Raw genomic sequence first — 24,213 nt, forward strand, 5'->3', positions numbered from 1 at the left:
GAGATGAGGCAGAGACAGATGATTGGAGGAAAGGTAACCAATGGGAACAGTATTATCATGGGATGAGATCATGCGACAGACCATGTGACAGGAAGTGAGAGAGGGAGGGGCCCTACGAGGGCTGATGTCATCAAATGTGTGATAAGCCACTCCCACATCAGTGGTCTTTTCTATTCTTTGTTTCATTTAGAGCAGCGGTTCTCAACCAGTGGTCTGGAGACCACCGGTGGTCCTTGAGGGGGTTCCAGGTGGTCCCCATGCAGCTGAATGATGGAGAGTTGCTAACCAAATGGACCCCCAAATGGACCCTCGTAGCGCGCTACGAGCTTGTAGATCTGCTATTTTTGAAAAATCGTGAAAATGCGGCACAAATCTTTGAATATATATTCTTTCAGAATAGAGGGTATGCGCGTGACATCATCATCAAACCTGGAAGTTATGCAGGAATGCCTACTGAGTGGCAAAAAACTACTTTCTGGCCTTGACAGCCCAGACATCCACACAGAGAAGTCCTATCTGATTGCATTAAACAACGTTAAATAATGTTAAACTCACTTTGCATGTTGCTTTGCCACTCGACTTGCCACTCGATGTGCCATTCCCTTTAAGCATGCGCATACTCTCTATACTTTTTATTTTATTTCGATGTCAGGTCTAAATGGGTTGACTCTTGAGAGTGTAAATTAAACCAAATGGACCCCACCAGTGGTCTAGGAAGGGCTTACACACGTATTTAAGGGGCCGCGTTCGGAAACACCGCACCGGAGCGCCCATTAGTTTGCATTGCTCAGTGCAGCCGTTTCTGAACGCGCCCCAAATGTATTTCAGGGACTTGAAGACGAACCTTGTCGGAGAATCTGTGTGTTTCTGAGGAGGACGACATCTCTCCAGACGGAGCGACCGCACCGCCTCTCTGTGTCCTCGTCTTCTCTGTCTGGCACTAAAACATATAAAATATACATTATAAAACATGTCTCTGTGTCCTCGTCTTCTCTGTCTGACACTAAAACATATAAAATATACATTATAAAACATGTCTCTGTGTCCTCGTCTTCTCTGTCTGGCACTAAAACATATAAAATATACATTATAAAACATGTCTCTGTGTCCTCGTCTTCTCTGTCTGACACTAAAACATATAAAATATACATTATAAAACATGTCTCTGTGTCCTCGTCTTCTCTGTCTGGCACTAAAACATATAAAATATACATTATAAAACATGTCTCTGTGTCCTCGTCTTCTCTGTCTGGCACTAAAACATATAAAATATACATTATAAAACATGTCTCTGTGTCCTCGTCTTCTCTGTCTGGCACTAAAACATATAAAATATACATTATAAAACATGTCTCTGTGTCCTCGTCTTCTCTGTCTGATACTAAAACATATAAAATATACATTATAAAACATGTCTCTGTGTCCTCGTCTTCTCTGTCTGATACTAAAACATATAAAATATACATTATAAAACATGTCTCTGTGTCCTCGTCTTCTCTGTCTGACACTAAAACATATAAAATATATATTATAAAACATGTCTGTGTCCTCGTCGTCTCTGTCTGATACTAAAACATATAAAATATACATTATAAAACATGTCTCTGTGTCCTCGTCTTCTCTGTCTGATACTAAAACATATAAAATATACATTATAAAACATGTCTCTGTGTCCTCGTCTTCTCTGTCTGACACTAAAACATATAAAATATACATTATAAAACATGTCTCTGTGTCCTCGTCTTCTCTGTCTGATACTAAAACATATAAAATATACATTATAAAACATGTCTCTGTGTCCTCGTCTTCTCTGTCTGACACTAAAACATATAAAATATATATTATAAAACATGTCTGTGTCCTCGTCGTCTCTGTCTGATACTAAAACATATAAAATATACATTATAAAACATGTCTCTGTGTCCTCGTCTTCTCTGTCTGATACTAAAACATATAAAATATACATTATAAAACATGTCTCTGTGTCCTCGTCTTCTCTGTCTGACACTAAAACATATAAAATATACATTATAAAACATGTCTCTGTGTCCTCGTCTTCTCTGTCTGACACTAAAACATATAAAATATACATTATAAAACATGTCTCTGTCTGATACTGGAATAATAGGCAACAAAGTCTTATGAACACCTGTATGCTCTGAGGGGGGTGCGTAGGCAGGACTCAATGTATTCACCTGTATGCTCTGAGGGGGGTGCGTAGGCAGGACTCAATGTATTCACCTGTATGCTCTGAGGGGGGTGCGTAGGCAGGACTCAATGTATTCACCTGTATGCTCTGAGGGGGGTGCGTAGGCAGGGCTCAATGTATTCACCTGTATGCTCTGAGGTGGTGCGTAGGCAGGGCTCAATGTATTCACCTGTATGCTCTGAGGGGGGTGCGTAGGCAGGGCTCAATGTATTCACCTGTATGCTCTGAGGGGGGTGCGTAGGCAGGGCTCAATGTATTCACCTGTATGAGGTGGTGCGTAGGCAGGGCTCAATGTATTCACCTGTATGCTCTGAGGGGGGTGCGTAGGCAGGGCTCAATGTATTCACCTGTATGCTCTGAGGGGGGTGCGTAGGCAGGACTCAATGTATTCACCTGTATGCTCTGAGGGGGGTGCGTAGGCAGGGCTCAATGTATTCACCTGTATGCTCTGAGGGGGGTGCGTAGGCAGGGCTCAATGTATTCACCTGTATGCTCTGAGGGGGGTGCGTAGGCAGGGCTCAATGTATTCACCTGTATGAGGTGGTGCGTAGGCAGGGCTCAATGTATTCACCTGTATGCTCTGAGGGGGGTGCGTAGGCAGGACTCAATGTATTCACCTGTATGAGGTGGTGCGTAGGCAGGGCTCAATGTATTCACCTGTATGCTCTGAGGGGGGTGCGTAGGCAGGGCTCAATGTATTCACCTGTATGAGGTGGTGCGTAGGCAGGGCTCAATGTATTCACCTGTATGAGGTGGTGCGTAGGCAGGGCTCAATGTATTCAGAGAAATGCACAAAGACCTGCACACCGTCTGCACTTTATTTATAGGCAACGTTTCGGTCAAAGACCTTAGATGCCTGAAGACATATAATGAAAATGTACAGTTTTCTCCACCAGAGGGCGCTGTCTGCATGCGTTGAGATGTGAGGTCCATTAAAACCCACCTGTTCCTCTATCTTGTCCTGTCGGTCCAGAGCAGCCTCCACGGCGTCGAAAAACTCATCCTCGTTGATGAGGCTGTTGGGACCCTCCTGAACGACACACACACACACACACACACACACACACACACACAGAGAGAGAACACATGCTACTGTAGGTTTATGTCTGACGATATGATGCATGAGTTTCTGTGAACTCTTGCCTCATAATCAGGTTAAGTAAAGGGGGGGGGGGGGTGTGTTTCAGAGTAAAAGCGGCCATGTCTTCCCGCCACCCCAGAGCTCCTATTTTGAAGGAATCCCGGGACTGATTGTGTTAAGGGTTAGAACTCCTACCTCATAATCAGGTCCTCCATAGTGAACTTTAAGGGTTAGAACTCCTACCTCATAATCAGGTCCTCCATAGTGAACTTTAAGGGTTAGAACTCCTACCTCATAATCAGGTCCTCCATAGTGAACTTTAAGGGTTAGAACTCCTACCTCATAATCAGGTCCTCCATAGTGAACTTTAAGGGTTAGAACTCCTACCTCATAATCAGGTCCTCCATAGTGAACTTTAAGGGTTAGAACTCCTACCTCATAATCAGGTCCTCCATAGTGAACTTTAAGGGTTAGAACTCCTACCTCATAATCAGGTCCTCCATAGTGAACTTTAAGGGTTAGAACTCCTACCTCATAATCAGGTCCTCCATAGTGAACTTTAAGGGTTAGAACTCCTACCTCATAATCAGGTCCTCCATAGTGAACTTTAAGGGTTAGAACTCCTACCTCATAATCAGGTCCTCCATAGTGAACTTTAAGGGTTAGAACTCCTACCTCATAATCAGGTCCTCCATAGTGAACTTTAAGGGTTAGAACTCCTACCTCATAATCAGGTCCTCCATAGTGAACTTTAAGGGTTAGAACTCCTACCTCATAATCAGGTCCTCCATAGTGAACTTTAAGGGTTAGAACTCCTACCTCATAATCAGGTCCTCCATAGTGAACTTTAAGGGTTAGAACTCCTACCTCATAATCAGGTCCTCCATAGTGAACTTTAAGGGTTAGAACTCCTACCTCATAATCAGGTCCTCCATAGTGAACTTTAAGGGTTAGAACTCCTACCTCATAATCAGGTCCTCCATAGTGAACTTTAAGGGTTAGAACTCCTACCTCATAATCAGGTCCTCCATAGTGAACTTTAAGGGTTAGAACTCCTACCTCATAATCAGGTCCTCCATAGTGAACTTTAAGGGTTAGAACTCCTACCTCATAATCAGGTCCTCCATAGTGAACTTTAAGGGTTAGAACTCCTACCTCATAATCAGGTCCTCCATAGTGAACTTTAAGGGTTAGAACTCCTACCTCATAATCAGGTCCTCCATAGTGAACTTTAAGGGTTAGAACTCCTACCTCATAATCAGGTCCTCCATAGTGAACTTTAAGGGTTAGAACTCCTACCTCATAATCAGGTCCTCCATAGTGAACTTTAAGGGTTAGAACTCCTACCTCATAATCAGGTCCTCCATAGTGAACTTTAAGGGTTAGAACTCCTACCTCATAATCAGGTCCTCCATAGTGAACTTTAAGGGTTAGAACTCCTACCTCATAATCAGGTCCTCCATAGTGAACTTTAAGGGTTAGAACTCCTACCTCATAATCAGGTCCTCCATAGTGAACTTTAAGGGTTAGAACTCCTACCTCATAATCAGGTCCTCCATAGTGAACTTTAAGGGTTAGAACTCCTACCTCATAATCAGGTCCTCCATAGTGAACTTTAAGGGTTAGAACTCCTACCTCATAATCAGGTCCTCCATAGTGAACTTTAAGGGTTAGAACTCCTACCTCATAATCAGGTCCTCCATAGTGAACTTTAAGGGTTAGAACTCCTACCTCATAATCAGGTCCTCCATAGTGAACTTTAAGGGTTAGAACTCCTACCTCATAATCAGGTCCTCCATAGTGAACTTTAAGGGTTAGAACTCCTACCTCATAATCAGGTCCTCCATAGTGAACTTTAAGGGTTAGAACTCCTACCTCATAATCAGGTCCTCCATAGTGAACTTTAAGGGTTAGAACTCCTACCTCATAATCAGGTCCTCCATAGTGAACTTTAAGGGTTAGAACTCCTACCTCATAATCAGGTCCTCCATAGTGAACTTTAAGGGTTAGAACTCCTACCTCATAATCAGGTCCTCCATAGTGAACTTTAAGGGTTAGAACTCCTACCTCATAATCAGGTCCTCCATAGTGAACTTTAAGGGTTAGAACTCCTACCTCATAATCAGGTCCTCCATAGTGAACTTTAAGGGTTAGAACTCCTACCTCATAATCAGGTCCTCCATAGTGAACTTTAAGGGTTAGAACTCCTACCTCATAATCAGGTCCTCCATAGTGAACTTTAAGGGTTAGAACTACTACCTCATAATCAGGTCCTCCATAGTGAACTTTAAGGGTTAGAACTCCTACCTCATAATCAGGTCCTCCATAGTGAACTTTAAGGGTTAGAACTCCTACCTCATAATCAGGTCCTCCATAGTGAACTTTAAGGGTTAGAACTCCTACCTCATAATCAGGTCCTCCATAGTGAACTTTAAGGGTTAGAACTCCTACCTCATAATCAGGTCCTCCATAGTGAACTTTAAGGGTTAGAACTCCTACCTCATAATCAGGTCCTCCATAGTGAACTTTAAGGGTTAGAACTCCTACCTCATAATCAGGTCCTCCATAGTGAACTTTAAGGGTTAGAACTCCTACCTCATAATCAGGTCCTCCATAGTGAACTTTAAGGGTTAGAACTCCTACCTCATAATCAGGTCCTCCATAGTGAACTTTAAGGGTTAGAACTCCTACCTCATAATCAGGTCCTCCATAGTGAACTTTAAGGGTTAGAACTCCTACCTCATAATCAGGTCCTCCATAGTGAACTTTAAGGGTTAGAACTCCTACCTCATAATCAGGTCCTCCATAGTGAACTTTAAGGGTTAGAACTCCTACCTCATAATCAGGTCCTCCATAGTGAACTTTAAGGGTTAGAACTCCTACCTCATAATCAGGTCCTCCATAGTGAACTTTAAGGGTTAGAACTCCTACCTCATAATCAGGTCCTCCATAGTGAACTTTAAGGGTTAGAACTCCTACCTCATAATCAGGTCCTCCATAGTGAACTTTAAGGGTTAGAACTCCTACCTCATAATCAGGTCCTCCATAGTGAACTTTAAGGGTTAGAACTCCTACCTCATAATCAGGTCCTCCATAGTGAACTTTCTTCTTCAGCTCATTGATGGACGACTTGAGGCTCTCCTCTGTCCTCCTGCGCTTATCCACCTCCTACACACACACACACACACACACACACACACACACAGTAAGTCTGTGTTGTTGTTAGTAGGAATAAACACAGAATCACATGGGGAGGAAGTGGACTAAGATAGGAGGAGCCAAAAAAAGAGAGTTTCTGTTTCTACACAGAACATCATGTGTGTCTGTGTATGTGCGTGCGTGCGTGCGTGCGTGCGTGCGTGCGTGCGTGCACCTTATCCAGCCTCTTCTGCCAGCTGTCCTCTCTCTTCAGCATCAGCTCGATGCAGTAGGAAAGCGTGGCGAGGATTCCTGCCGTCGTGGCTTTGAACGTGATGGCCTCACCTTTGAAGTCTACGCCATGGACCACGCCCCTCGCGCTCACACACTGGAGCGCTGAGCAGAAACAATATACACATAGTCTCATAACTACAGCTCACACACTGGAGCGCTGAGCAGAAACAATATACACATAGTCTCATAACTACAGCTCACACACTAGGAGCACTGAGCAGAAACAATATACACACATAGTCTCATAACTACAGCTCACACACTATAGGAGCGCTGAGCAGAAACAATATATACACATAGTCTCATAACTACAGCTCACACACTGGAGCACTGAGCAGAAACAATTTATACACATAGTCTCATAACTACAGCTCACACACTGGAGCACTGAGCAGAAACAATATATACACATAGTCTCATAACTACAGCTCACACACTGGAGCACTGAGCAGAAACAATATATACACATAGTCTCATAACTACAGCTCACACACTGGAGCGCTGAGCAGAAACAATATATACACATAGTCTCATAACTACAGCTCACACACTGGAGCACTGAGCAGAAACAATATATACACATAGTCTCATAACTACAGCTCACACACTGGAGCGCTGAGCAGAAACAATATATACACATAGTCTCATAACTACAGCTCACACACTGGAGCACTGAGCAGAAACAATATATACACATAGTCTCATAACTACAGCTCACACACTGGAGCACTGAGCAGAAACAATATATACACATAGTCTCATAACTACAGCTCACACACTGGAGCGCTGAGCAGAAACAATATATACACATAGTCTCATAACTACAGCTCACACACTATAGGAGCGCTGAGCAGAAACAATATACACACATAGTCTCATAACTACAGCTCACACACTGGAGCACTGAGCAGAAACAATATACACACATAGTCTCATAACTACAGCTCACACACTGGAGCACTGAGCAGAAACAATATACACACATAGTCTCATAACTACAGCTCACACACTGGAGCACTGAGCAGAAACAATACACACATAGTCTCATAACTACAGCTCACACACTGGAGCACTGAGCAGAGTAGTATAGTAGGGAAGTGGGAACATATTCTTTTGTTCTCTATATCTTTTGTTCTATTGTGTGTAATTATTAGACATAATGGACATAATTTCTATAGATTTCTATACATGCTTTGTGTGCTGTTGTCTATAGTATGTACAAAAGAAATCTATTCAGACTCATGTATAAACAAGACTCTTTAGAAATCTTTAGAGAACAGGGGCTTCCTTTTGTGTGTATTTGCGTGCTTATTGTACACTGTTTGTGCATGTTTTTGGTGTACACTTTCTGTTAATGTGTGACCCTCTCCTGCAGAGAGTGGGATGCTAGAACCGTCTCATGCCTTTTTGTCTCTATTGACAAAAGACACTCATTAGGACATAATTGAATTGTAATGTCTGTCTGGCTGAGTGAGTGAGTGTGCGTGCGTGCATTAATTGCATGGACTGTTCCCCATGGATTCAGTCTGTCTGCCCGTGTGTGAGAGATGTAAAAAGGCCAATCTATAGAAAAAGGGCCTTCCTTTTGTATTATTATCCTGTGTATTATGCAGTTTGTGTACACTTTCTGTCTCTGTGGACAAAAGCTACTCATTGGACTTGTGACGACTCAAAGCCCATTGAATGGTAATGCCTGTCTGGTTGAGTGAGTGAGTGTGCGTGGATGGAGGCATGTGTGGGTGAGAGCTGTAAAGACCTTTGGAAGTAGGGTCTTTCTTTTGTGTTATTAGCAATAATAGCCAAGTACAGGTTTTTGTGTTCACTTTCTGTTACACTTTAACAGTCTCGTGCCTTTTTGTCTATTGACAAAAAAGCCACTCATCTGGACTTGTGACGACTCAAAGCCATTTAATTGTAATGGATAGGTCTGGCTGAGTGTGCGTGCTTGCGTGCGTGCATTAATTGTAAGGACAGTTCCCCACTTTAGGGGCTCAGTCTGTCTGCATGTGTCTCACTCGTAAAAACTTTGGGTACAGTGAGTGTGTGTGTGTGTGTGTGTGTGTGTGTGTGAGAGATGTAAAGGCCAATCTATAGAAAAAGGGGGCTTTCATTGTAATTCATGAACAAAAGCCTTTTGTTATGGATTGGTGACTGCTTAGAACTAATGGACCCTAAATGTGTTAGATCTCTCTCTCTCTCTCTCTGTGAGCATGTGTTGCGTGTGTGCATGCATGTTTTAGGGTGGTTGGTTTATCCAGTAACTTTAGAAATATAATATATATAATATAGTATTATATATTTATTCCATGGTTAGGCAACAGTGTTAAAACGGTGTTCACCCCATAACGCTGAGACATCCTGTGACATAACAGCTGTAACTAAAGTACTAAAAGTAAAACATTTTCGTAAAATACATGCCGGTATAGGGCATGCATGTTTAAAAGTATAATTTACATGATTATGGGCATGTCTTTTAGACCACTAGATTTAGTTAAACAGAACTGTCAAACATTCATGTTTTGACAGACTGCAAATAATTACAGTAACTGATGGTCTGCTAACATTTACCAAATACATGCGTACATACATTTACACATTTTAACCAAATACATGCGTACATGCATACATACGTACATACATACATACATACATACATACATGCATACACGTGTATGCTATTATTATTATGCTTTTTGCATGATTTTATATGACTGGACATGACTATATTCTATAACAAGCACCAACATGATGTTTGTTACATTTATTCAGTACATAAGTCTAACCATTAATCACTGATACCATTTTTTCCTTGTGTTTTAAAGTTACTAAAGTATGTAGAAGTATGAAGAAAATGTGTTAGACACACTTTTAAAAAATATACGAAAGTAACAGATCTACAATCTCCCAATGCATCACAATTCACTGTCATTGTTTTATAGAATGCAATGGCAAATTATATTGAATACACACCATACAAATGCAACACCTAGGTCATTCTGCATTATGATGTATTCTACTGCAATAAGCATGAGCAGAGACCTCTAGTTCTCTAGTTTCTCTGAGACTTGCAAGAGTCACCGAGTCAAGTTTTTAAAACTGTAGTGTTTATGATAAGTTTATGATATAAATATGCTCACGTAAACAAGTTGAATCAGCATACAACTTGAATCATTATACAACGTGTAGTAGTTATCTTGTATGCTCTAATTAGCATCTTATGATGTATAACATCAGTTATGTTTTATCTAACACATTTTGTAAGCCTATGCATACATGCAAATCTACAGTATCATACATATTTTATTCTTACATGTCCCCCATAGTCCATACTCATACTCCATACACCATACAAACTTAGCTGTAACATTATTCCATGTCTTAATATCTGACAATGTTCATTTCAAATTAAATTATTTTGAAAAATCTATATCCATTATGACAAACCATTAGTATATATATATATATTTAGGCTATTGTATGATCTGTCAGTGGTCATGGGATGGATTAACCCAAGAATTATATGTGAACGGTGTGCAACAGGTCCTACAGTAATTAGGCAACTACTGCTAGAAAAGCCATATGCTAGAAATGTTCTCACAATGATTGGTATAGTCTAATTGTATTTGTAGTAGTGTTATGATTAGGCCTAATGATCCAATCCTTGTAGGTAGATCGGTAGCGAGACAAGTTTTATGCCTCCTGGTAAAAGTTATACCCCCATTGTAAAGAAACTGTGATACGCACACATGCTATGGTAGAATATCAGCATGTGAATGCTCTTGCATAAGATGGTTAATTACTAAACTAGTGTTTTTCTAGGACATTACAGTAGACCTAACTAATTCATGAAGAATAAGCCTATAGCCTTTTACTAAAGAACAGGCAATATTTTGAAATAAGGCCTCATTATGTCCATGGCAAGGCATATGACTCAACAAGTTACATTTAGACAGTTTATGCTCAACATTATGATATTGTGTCATAGGCACAGTAGGCATGGTGAATATTACCGGTTGTCTGTATCGTTGAACAGAGGTATTATACCTGCAAGTCTAGCATGACTACCAGTTATTCAATGCAACCTATTTTTTCCTCTAACTATAGTGTTTTTTAGATGGATGCTAGTCCACATCCATGAACCTCTGCAACAAATTAACTCACAATAACTACAAAACCATTAAAAACATCTATACCATACACCCTACATTACGAGAATGCAAAACACACGTAACATGCAAATACAGAACAGAATGTTCTGTTACAACCAATGTAATATCAAATAAATTGATACAGATCCTATACATATCCTAGAAAAAACAAAACTATACCTGCAATCAACACAATGGACCAATACCAGATCACCGAAACATAAGTTCATCACAAATGTATAGTGACACCTACATTATCATCAATAAGGCACTAAAATCAACAACACACAATACATCACAACACCGCAAAAACACACGTACCATGAAACATGCAAAAAATAAAAATAAAAAGTGTCATCTGACTGACTGCTCTATAGTTAAAGTCAAAAGCCAATGACTCCAATACACATCCATTAGCAAAAGGCATCGTTATCAAACATAATATTTTGAATAGTATGATATAGGATGCAAAGGCAGCAATATGTATGAATATATATATATGCATTATAGCATAGAGGTCCATACTACAATCATATAATCATATCACAACATCAAAACGAATGTACAACACAAAAACAACTATTGCATATTATTCAGAACCAATACACATCACTACCCAACAGCATAAACACTGTACAACACCAATCAATAATAGCTGTACATCTACACATTATGACTAAGGAAGTGCTCAATATACTAATTCAACACAGCTTAAGAACAAAGTATGTAAATATCTGAATACTTTGCCTTGGCAACGTAACTGTATATGATTTCTCATATAAAACTCATTTGAAACGAATTGACGGACTATTTAATTTTAGGTGCATTATGCATATTATGGTGCTGAAGATTGATAGTAGATATTGTTGGTTATAGGTAACGATGACTAGGTATATTGATTGCATGATATTTGATTGATTGACATTTGATAGTTCATAGACTATAGTCTAGACTACAGGGGTATAAGCTATGCTGCTATAGGGATCCAAGGATGTATTTGCAGTATATTACAGTATATTTTCAATCCAAAACTGTAGATAGGGTCTGCACACAAAACACTCTGTTTTGTGTTGACAATAACTATTGACAATAACAACCCAACATACTAGTAAATATGAATTAGTATCAAGCATCATTTTTTACTTTAAATACTTTAAATGTTACTTTAAATACAATTCTTTATAATAAAGCATACACATACACATACATTTTCACGATACATAGGAAAGTCTAAACCTAGAATAGGTCTAGAATAATAAGATATGCTTGAACGGTTCAACTACTGGATAGTTAAAGTTTATAGTAGTTTATATTTGTATAACTTCCTAGAAAAAAAACTGTATGGGGCATACAAAACACATTAACATCAGTATGTCTGATGGTGCAGTGTGTAAATGTAACAAAGACCATTATAACAGGTTATGTATACACTATGTATACTAAAGTATGTAATACTGATATACCGATGGTTTTCCAAGAATTCAGAAACTACAGTATAGAAAAACATGTAAGCCTAAACTATAGGAACTCTTTAGATCTATGCCTGGTCCTTTATTCACTTTAAGCATGCGCATACCCTCTATACTAGCTGTACATCTACACATCATTATGACTAATGAAGCGCTCAATATACTAGTTCAACAGCCGCTTAATAACAAAGTATGTAAATATCTGAATACTGTGCCATGGCAACGTAACTGTATATGATTTATCATGCATATAAAACTCATTTGAAACTAATTGACTGGACTATTTAATTTTAGGTGAACACATTATGGTGCTGAAGTTAAGTAGATATTGTTGGTTATAGGTAACGATGACTAGGGTAGATTGATTGCATGATATTTGATTGATTGACATTGGATTGTTAGATAGACTATAGTCTAGACTACAGGGGTATAATCTATGCTGTTATAGGCATACAAGGATGTATTTGCAGATACATATTTTCCATCCAAAACTGTAGATATGTTCTGCACACAAAACACTCTGTTTTGTGTTGACAATAACTATTGACAATAACAACCCAGCATACTAGTAAAACTAAAATACATATTCACATTACATAGGAAAGATAACATTTAATAGTCAACAAATATTGTAGACATAAAAGGGTCTGGTATTCTAAACTACTAATAGTTACTACATGTTTTACTGGCTAGTTAAAATGGTCATGCCTTGATAATATGTATCTATTTTTATATCATCCTAGAAAAACTGTATGTGGGCATACAAAACATGTGTCATCCCTTCAGAACTGGTCCTGATAAAAGCCCCTTGGGGATCAATGTGACAAAAACAAAAGAACTTGTCATTCATGAAAGGAACCTATGCAGTCCATTACAATTAGTGGAGGTAGTAGACATTTTTAAATACATATATTGACAGCAAACTCAATTTCATTGAAATTATTGACCAGATTTTTAAAACTTGTACCCAATGCCTCAACCTACTATGCAAGCACAACTTATTTAGAGTGATATCACGGAAACAGTCTATAAGAACCTGATAGAGGGAATCTATACTTTTAACATGGCAATGGGGTATGGCAATCTTAATGTAAAAGGAAGAAGCAAGCTGCAGCAAATAGTGAACATAGCATCAAAAATCATTGGGAAGAGACAGAAACAATTATTTTGTATCTACAAGGAAAGTACTTTTGAAAAAAGATGTCAAGACAGCAAAGGTCCCCCTCACACCCACTCTGCAGGGAGCTCGAACTACATCCCCTCTGGTAGATGGTACCAAAAGCTAACCTGCAACATTTTTTTTTAAATTCCATCATTTCTAATGCCATTAAGACACTAAATTATAACATGTCTCGCTAGATTTGTTGTTTTTTAATGTATTTGCCACCGGTGTCCTGCATTTTTACCATGAACATAATTGTGTAAGTGTTGTTGTTGTTGTAGCTGTTTTGTTTTTTACTGATGTTGAGACCGAACAAATTTCCACATGTGTACAATAAATTATACTAGCTAACTAACTACCTAACTAAACACATTAACATCACCATGGGTGATGTTGCAATGTGTAAATGTAACAAAGACATAAAACGGGGTATGTACACTATACTAAAGTCTGTAAAAAAACTGATTTGCCAATGGATTTCCAGAATTCAGAAACTGCAGTTTTAGAAACACATGTCAACCTAAACTATATGAACTCATTAGATCACGGTCAGCACCAAATAGCATTTCAAAAACCATGTATCTTATGTTAAGCGTGTTGTTGTTTACCGTGATTGGTGTAGATATTTTTGTCAAAAACACATTTCTAGTGGCCACAGATGGTCAGTGGCATTTTTAACACTCTCTCTACCCCATAGCTCTCACAAGATCTCTCTCCTCAAACTCTGTATTTCTCTTCACTCTCTCCTTATCACACATCTCTCCCATATTTCTGTATTTTTCTATCCATACCATGAAACATGTAAACCAGCTGGTAATGTCTAATAGGATATGATCAGTAGTACACCATTAATAAAGAAATCCGTAACTTATAAGAAAATAAAAGTTGACTCTGATTCTATATACATCTACCATCACTACGAATTTAACTACTTAGCCATTTGTGTAATTTGTGTAAAAAAATAGGCTTTATGCAAAGGCTAAAATTTTAATTTATTTATATAGCATGTTATGTAGACATATGCCCGGTCCTTATCGACCTGGCATGAGTGGCAAACTATAGTTTTATCGTTTCAATGTTCAGATTATTGATGTGTCTATGGCTATTCTACTGGTTTTACTTATAATCCTAGACGACCATTTCCATGCATTTGACGCATTACCTTGGTTTGTCCTTGCTAACTGTAAATCGATCAGGATTAAGAGCATCTGCTATGCCTAAATTAGCCTATAATAGTAAATAATATCGTCCAATATTGTTCAAAATCATTTTTAAAACTACTGAGTGTATGATATTGTTGTTGTTTGACAAGAAAGTATGTACATGAACATAGAAGTTTACGCAAATATGCTATATCTACTTTAAACATGTTACAAATATCCACCAAAGCAAATAGTAGTTCACAAATCAGTGACTCTCAATACATAATATAGCATTTCTTAGTTTTCAAGAATGACATTTTGTAAAATGCCATGTAGTGGTACAATATTATAGTCAATATCATGACAAAAACTGTGATTGTATACTGATTACTACTTATCTGTTATACTGTACTGTATATGTAGTACTATTCCATCATATTGAAAAAACATAGATATTCAAATCCGTACACTACCGTACAATCCCTAATCCCTGCATAGGCTACATTATAACCAAGTATTTGTTTATCCATAGTTTCATCTACTCTGTCTGCACACCATGTATGTAGTAAAAATTATAACAAATATACACATTTTCATGATTACATATTTTTCATGATTACATATTCAAGAATGATCACAGTAGTGTATACTAGTATAATACATTATATACAATGTACAGCATGTACAATGTAATTATACCATGTCCAACATAGATGTTTAGGAACACTACCTAGATATGTGCACAATCATTTTAAAGATTTAAAGAATGTTTGTGTATATTACACAACCGAATACACAAATTACTACATGACTACTACTACTACTACATGAAGTGTGTAACATTCCTGTGTAACATCTGAATGCCAGATATAATTTCATGTTTTCTTGTCAAATAAAACATGTTGAATAGATAGTAATTCTATAGTATTATATAGTACTTACTATATAATTTACTTACTATAGTATAAGTAAGTAAATTGAAATATGATATCATATGATATGATGTATCTTATGTTATTGCGTCAAACTCTAGAACTCTATGGTAAGTCCATACTTATTGATTTGTACATAGCTTTGAATAACAATGAGAGTGTCAGAGTCTCATATCACCCATGATGGTATCCCACCAGTCCTCGAAACATGGCATATACTGATGCCAACATGGTACCTCATCCATGTTTGTATATCATGAAAATAGGGGCATTTTACAAAATGTCATTCTTGAAAACTAAGAAATGCTATATTATGTATTGAGAGTCACTGATTTGTGAACTACTATTTGCTTTGGTGGATATTTGTAACATGTTTAAAGTAGATATAGCATATTTGCGTAAACTTCTATATGTTCATGTACATACTTTCTTGTCAAACAACAACAATATCATACACTCAGTAGTTTTAAAAATGATTTTGAACAATATTGGACGATATTATTTACTATTATAGGCTAATTTAGGCATAGCAGATGCTCTTAATCCTGATCGATTTACAGTTAGCAAGGACAAACCAAGGTAATGCGTCAAATGCATGGAAATGGTCGTCTAGGATTATAAGTAAAACCAGTAGAATAGCCATAGACACATCAATAATCTGAACATTGAAACGATAAAACTATAGTTTGCCACTCATGCCAGGTCGATAAGGACCGGGCATATGTCTACATAACATGCTATATAAATAAATTAAAATTTTAGCCTTTGCATAAAGCCTATTTTTTTACACAAATTACACAAATGGCTAAGTAGTTAAATTCGTAGTGATGGTAGATGTATATAGAATCAGAGTCAACTTTTATTTTCTTATAAGTTACGGATTTCTTTATTAATGGTGTACTACTGATCATATCCTATTAGACATTACCAGCTGGTTTACATGTTTCATGGTATGGATAGAAAAATACAGAAATATGGGAGAGATGTGTGATAAGGAGAGAGTGAAGAGAAATACAGAGTTTGAGGAGAGAGATCTTGTGAGAGCTATGGGGTAGAGAGAGTGTTAAAAATGCCACTGACCATCTGTGGCCACTAGAAATGTGTTTTTGACAAAAATATCTACACCAATCACGGTAAACAACAACACGCTTAACATAAGATACATGGTTTTTGAAATGCTATTTGGTGCTGACCGTGATCTAATGAGTTCATATAGTTTAGGTTGACATGTGTTTCTAAAACTGCAGTTTCTGAATTCTGGAAATCCATTGGCAAATCAGTTTTTTTACAGACTTTAGTATAGGGTACATACCCCGTTTTATGTCTTTGTTACATTTACACATTGCAACATCACCCATGGTGATGTTAATGTGTTTAGTTAGGTAGTTAGTTAGCTAGTATAATTTATTGTACACATGTGGAAATTTGTTCGGTCTCAACATCAGTAAAAAACAAAACAGCTACAACAACAACAACACTTACACAATTATGTTCATGGTAAAAATGCAGGACACCGGTGGCAAATACATTAAAAAACAACAAATCTAGCGAGACATGTTATAATTTAGTGTCTTAATGGCATTAGAAATGATGGAATTTAAAAAAAAATGTTGCAGGTTAGCTTTTGGTACCATCTACCAGAGGGGATGTAGTTCGAGCTCCCTGCAGAGTGGGTGTGAGGGGGACCTTTGCTGTCTTGACATCTTTTTTCAAAAGTACTTTCCTTGTAGATACAAAATAATTGTTTCTGTCTCTTCCCAATGATTTTTGATGCTATGTTCACTATTTGCTGCAGCTTGCTTCTTCCTTTTACATTAAGATTGCCATACCCCATTGCCATGTTAAAAGTATAGATTCCCTCTATCAGGTTCTTATAGACTGTTTCCGTGATATCACTCTAAATAAGTTGTGCTTGCATAGTAGGTTGAGGCATTGGGTACAAGTTTTAAAAATCTGGTCAATAATTTCAATGAAATTGAGTTTGCTGTCAATATATGTATTTAAAAATGTCTACTACCTCCACTAATTGTAATGGACTGCATAGGTTCCTTTCATGAATGACAAGTTCTTTTGTTTTTGTCACATTGATCCCCAAGGGGCTTTTATCAGGACCAGTTCTGAAGGGATGACACATGTTTTGTATGCCCACATACAGTTTTTCTAGGATGATATAAAAATAGATACATATTATCAAGGCATGACCATTTTAACTAGCCAGTAAAACATGTAGTAACTATTAGTAGTTTAGAATACCAGACCCTTTTATGTCTACAATATTTGTTGACTATTAAATGTTATCTTTCCTATGTAATGTGAATATGTATTTTAGTTTTACTAGTATGCTGGGTTGTTATTGTCAATAGTTATTGTCAACACAAAACAGAGTGTTTTGTGTGCAGAACATATCTACAGTTTTGGATGGAAAATATGTATCTGCAAATACATCCTTGTATGCCTATAACAGCATAGATTATACCCCTGTAGTCTAGACTATAGTCTATCTAACAATCCAATGTCAATCAATCAAATATCATGCAATCAATCTACCCTAGTCATCGTTACCTATAACCAACAATATCTACTTAACTTCAGCACCATAATGTGTTCACCTAAAATTAAATAGTCCAGTCAATTAGTTTCAAATGAGTTTTATATGCATGATAAATCATATACAGTTACGTTGCCATGGCACAGTATTCAGATATTTACATACTTTGTTATTAAGCGGCTGTTGAACTAGTATATTGAGCGCTTCATTAGTCATAATGATGTGTAGATGTACAGCTAGTATAGAGGGTATGCGCATGCTTAAAGTGAATAAAGGACCAGGCATAGATCTAAAGAGTTCCTATAGTTTAGGCTTACATGTTTTTCTATACTGTAGTTTCTGAATTCTTGGAAAACCATCGGTATATCAGTATTACATACTTTAGTATACATAGTGTATACATAACCTGTTATAATGGTCTTTGTTACATTTACACACTGCACCATCAGACATACTGATGTTAATGTGTTTTGTATGCCCCATACAGTTTTTTTTTCTAGGAAGTTATACAAATATAAACTACTATAAACTTTAACTATCCAGTAGTTGAACCGTTCAAGCATATCTTATTATTCTAGACCTATTCTAGGTTTAGACTTTCCTATGTATCGTGAAAATGTATGTGTATGTGTATGCTTTATTATAAAGAATTGTATTTAAAGTAACATTTAAAGTATTTAAAGTAAAAAATGATGCTTGATACTAATTCATATTTACTAGTATGTTGGGTTGTTATTGTCAATAGTTATTGTCAACACAAAACAGAGTGTTTTGTGTGCAGACCCTATCTACAGTTTTGGATTGAAAATATACTGTAATATACTGCAAATACATCCTTGGATCCCTATAGCAGCATAGCTTATACCCCTGTAGTCTAGACTATAGTCTATGAACTATCAAATGTCAATCAATCAAATATCATGCAATCAATATACCTAGTCATCGTTACCTATAACCAACAATATCTACTATCAATCTTCAGCACCATAATATGCATAATGCACCTAAAATTAAATAGTCCGTCAATTCGTTTCAAATGAGTTTTATATGAGAAATCATATACAGTTACGTTGCCAAGGCAAAGTATTCAGATATTTACATACTTTGTTCTTAAGCTGTGTTGAATTAGTATATTGAGCACTTCCTTAGTCATAATGTGTAGATGTACAGCTATTATTGATTGGTGTTGTACAGTGTTTATGCTGTTGGGTAGTGATGTGTATTGGTTCTGAATAATATGCAATAGTTGTTTTTGTGTTGTACATTCGTTTTGATGTTGTGATATGATTATATGATTGTAGTATGGACCTCTATGCTATAATGCATATATATATATTCATACATATTGCTGCCTTTGCATCCTATATCATACTATTCAAAATATTATGTTTGATAACGATGCCTTTTGCTAATGGATGTGTATTGGAGTCATTGGCTTTTGACTTTAACTATAGAGCAGTCAGTCAGATGACACTTTTTATTTTTATTTTTTGCATGTTTCATGGTACGTGTGTTTTTGCGGTGTTGTGATGTATTGTGTGTTGTTGATTTTAGTGCCTTATTGATGATAATGTAGGTGTCACTATACATTTGTGATGAACTTATGTTTCGGTGATCTGGTATTGGTCCATTGTGTTGATTGCAGGTATAGTTTTGTTTTTTCTAGGATATGTATAGGATCTGTATCAATTTATTTGATATTACATTGGTTGTAACAGAACATTCTGTTCTGTATTTGCATGTTACGTGTGTTTTGCATTCTCGTAATGTAGGGTGTATGGTATAGATGTTTTTAATGGTTTTGTAGTTATTGTGAGTTAATTTGTTGCAGAGGTTCATGGATGTGGACTAGCATCCATCTAAAAAACACTATAGTTAGAGGAAAAAATAGGTTGCATTGAATAACTGGTAGTCATGCTAGACTTGCAGGTATAATACCTCTGTTCAACGATACAGACAACCGGTAATATTCACCATGCCTACTGTGCCTATGACACAATATCATAATGTTGAGCATAAACTGTCTAAATGTAACTTGTTGAGTCATATGCCTTGCCATGGACATAATGAGGCCTTATTTCAAAATATTGCCTGTTCTTTAGTAAAAGGCTATAGGCTTATTCTTCATGAATTAGTTAGGTCTACTGTAATGTCCTAGAAAAACACTAGTTTAGTAATTAACCATCTTATGCAAGAGCATTCACATGCTGATATTCTACCATAGCATGTGTGCGTATCACAGTTTCTTTACAATGGGGGTATAACTTTTACCAGGAGGCATAAAACTTGTCTCGCTACCGATCTACCTACAAGGATTGGATCATTAGGCCTAATCATAACACTACTACAAATACAATTAGACTATACCAATCATTGTGAGAACATTTCTAGCATATGGCTTTTCTAGCAGTAGTTGCCTAATTACTGTAGGACCTGTTGCACACCGTTCACATATAATTCTTGGGTTAATCCATCCCATGACCACTGACAGATCATACAATAGCCTAAATATATATATATATACTAATGGTTTGTCATAATGGATATAGATTTTTCAAAATAATTTAATTTGAAATGAACATTGTCAGATATTAAGACATGGAATAATGTTACAGCTAAGTTTGTATGGTGTATGGAGTATGAGTATGGACTATGGGGGACATGTAAGAATAAAATATGTATGATACTGTAGATTTGCATGTATGCATAGGCTTACAAAATGTGTTAGATAAAACATAACTGATGTTATACATCATAAGATGCTAATTAGAGCATACAAGATAACTACTACACGTTGTATAATGATTCAAGTTGTATGCTGATTCAACTTGTTTACGTGAGCATATTTATATCATAAACTTATCATAAACACTACAGTTTTAAAAACTTGACTCGGTGACTCTTGCAAGTCTCAGAGAAACTAGAGAACTAGAGGTCTCTGCTCATGCTTATTGCAGTAGAATACATCATAATGCAGAATGACCTAGGTGTTGCATTTGTATGGTGTGTATTCAATATAATTTGCCATTGCATTCTATAAAACAATGACAGTGAATTGTGATGCATTGGGAGATTGTAGATCTGTTACTTTCGTATATTTTTTAAAAGTGTGTCTAACACATTTTCTTCATACTTCTACATACTTTAGTAACTTTAAAACACAAGGAAAAAATGGTATCAGTGATTAATGGTTAGACTTATGTACTGAATAAATGTAACAAACATCATGTTGGTGCTTGTTATAGAATATAGTCATGTCCAGTCATATAAAATCATGCAAAAAGCATAATAATAATAGCATACACGTGTATGCATGTATGTATGTATGTATGTATGTATGTACGTATGTATGCATGTACGCATGTATTTGGTTAAAATGTGTAAATGTATGTACGCATGTATTTGGTAAATGTTAGCAGACCATCAGTTACTGTAATTATTTGCAGTCTGTCAAAACATGAATGTTTGACAGTTCTGTTTAACTAAATCTAGTGGTCTAAAAGACATGCCCATAATCATGTAAATTATACTTTTAAACATGCATGCCCTATACCGGCATGTATTTTACGAAAATGTTTTACTTTTAGTACTTTAGTTACAGCTGTTATGTCACAGGATGTCTCAGCGTTATGGGGTGAACACCGTTTTAACACTGTTGCCTAACCATGGAATAAATATATAATACTATATTATATATATTATATTTCTAAAGTTACTGGATAAACCAACCACCCTAAAACATGCATGCACACACGCAACACATGCTCACAGAGAGAGAGAGAGAGAGATCTAACACATTTAGGGTCCATTAGTTCTAAGCAGTCACCAATCCATAACAAAAGGCTTTTGTTCATGAATTACAATGAAAGCCCCCTTTTTCTATAGATTGGCCTTTACATCTCTCACACACACACACACACACACACACACACACTCACTGTACCCAAAGTTTTTACGAGTGAGACACATGCAGACAGACTGAGCCCCTAAAGTGGGGAACTGTCCTTACAATTAATGCACGCACGCAAGCACGCACACTCAGCCAGACCTATCCATTACAATTAAATGGCTTTGAGTCGTCACAAGTCCAGATGAGTGGCTTTTTTGTCAATAGACAAAAAGGCACGAGACTGTTAAAGTGTAACAGAAAGTGAACACAAAAACCTGTACTTGGCTATTATTGCTAATAACACAAAAGAAAGACCCTACTTCCAAAGGTCTTTACAGCTCTCACCCACACATGCCTCCATCCACGCACACTCACTCACTCAACCAGACAGGCATTACCATTCAATGGGCTTTGAGTCGTCACAAGTCCAATGAGTAGCTTTTGTCCACAGAGACAGAAAGTGTACACAAACTGCATAATACACAGGATAATAATACAAAAGGAAGGCCCTTTTTCTATAGATTGGCCTTTTTACATCTCTCACACACGGGCAGACAGACTGAATCCATGGGGAACAGTCCATGCAATTAATGCACGCACGCACACTCACTCACTCAGCCAGACAGACATTACAATTCAATTATGTCCTAATGAGTGTCTTTTGTCAATAGAGACAAAAAGGCATGAGACGGTTCTAGCATCCCACTCTCTGCAGGAGAGGGTCACACATTAACAGAAAGTGTACACCAAAAACATGCACAAACAGTGTACAATAAGCACGCAAATACACACAAAAGGAAGCCCCTGTTCTCTAAAGATTTCTAAAGAGTCTTGTTTATACATGAGTCTGAATAGATTTCTTTTGTACATACTATAGACAACAGCACACAAAGCATGTATAGAAATCTATAGAAATTATGTCCATTATGTCTAATAATTACACACAATAGAACAAAAGATATAGAGAACAAAAGAATATGTTCCCACTTCCCTACTATACTACTGAGCAGAAACAATACACACACATAGTCTCATAACTACAGCTCACACACTGGAGCACTGAGAAGAAACAATTTATACACATAGTCTCATAACTACAGCTCACACACTGGAGCACTGAGCAGAAACAATATATACACATAGTCTCATAACTACAGCTCACACACTGGAGCACTGGACAGAAACAATATATACACATAGTCTCATAACTACAGCTCACACACTGGAGCGCTGAGCAGAAACAATATATACAAAGGGCAGTATTATGCGTGTCTTAAGTACCAGGTCTTATTACTTAACTTAAGACCTAGAGGCGTGATCAATGCCATTTGGCTATTCTATGTGGCCAAACAGCATTGACCACGCCTCCAGGTCTTAAGTTAACACATTTTGTGCCCAAGACGTCTGTGGACGTCTTCCAAAAAAAAAAGAAAAATCAAAACACTTTTTTTTTTTTTTTTTTTAACACGTGGTGCCAAATTTTTTTTTTTCGCCATTGAGAATGTATTTGGCGTTTAAATTAAATAACTCAGAAACTATAAAACATTTAAAAGTAAAAAGTTCCAGCATGTGTCTCCACAGTCAGCTGAATTATAAAAAATTTGAATGGATTTTCTAGGTGAAAGTGATTTTGGCAGTTTTGCGTGGGCTCTCAATGTGTTAAGTAATAAGACCTGGTACTTAAGACTTAATTACTGCCCATTGTCTCGTAACTACTATGGATCTATCGTCTAACTGTCTTTAACACAATCAGAGCCGGGATTTCTTTCAAAATAGAAGCTCGGGGTGCCTGGAAGATATGGCTGCTTTTACTCCGGTGGTGAGGTGACCACCGGAGCGGTGGTCACCTCACCACCAGAGCGGTGGTCACCTAATTGTTGCCGTCTCTTCCCAATGATTTTTGATGCTATAGGTTTACTATTCGCTGCAGCTTGCTTCTTCCTTTTACATTCAGATTACCAAACCACATTGCCATGTTGACCCATTCTGGGTGTTAGCATTATGTTATGCTTTAGCTATTGAAAAATAGCAGATCTACAAGCTCATAGCGCGCCACCGAGTGGCGCGCTACGAGCTTGTAGGTCTGCTATTTTTGAAAAATCGAAGAACGACTGACATAGAAACATAGCTTTTTCAGAAAACTGTCAGGATGTAGAAGACATTTATAGAATCTGATCTCAGGTCAAAATGGGTTAAAAGTC

At 37.2% G+C, this 24,213-nt stretch overlaps 1 protein-coding gene across 1 annotated transcript in view; it reads right to left on the minus strand.

Annotated features, from left to right (window-relative positions):
- The window catches only part of LOC306940210 (ceramide transfer protein-like), a gene marked incomplete at its 5' end in the record, with an annotated part of 63,632 nt that overhangs the window by 18,067 nt on the left and 21,352 nt on the right, over positions 1-24,213 (minus strand). Inside the window, 4 exons of the mRNA XM_079525232.1 lie at positions 845-940; positions 3,153-3,239; positions 6,366-6,458; positions 6,664-6,824. Coding sequence (XP_079381358.1) covers positions 845-940; positions 3,153-3,239; positions 6,366-6,458; positions 6,664-6,824 — 437 coding nt within the window. The remainder of the gene's footprint in view (positions 1-844; positions 941-3,152; positions 3,240-6,365; positions 6,459-6,663; positions 6,825-24,213) is intronic.

Source organism: Electrona antarctica (genome assembly GCF_951216825.1).
Source record: "Electrona antarctica genome assembly, chromosome: 16".
Lineage (NCBI taxonomy): Eukaryota > Metazoa > Chordata > Actinopteri > Myctophiformes > Myctophidae > Electrona > Electrona antarctica.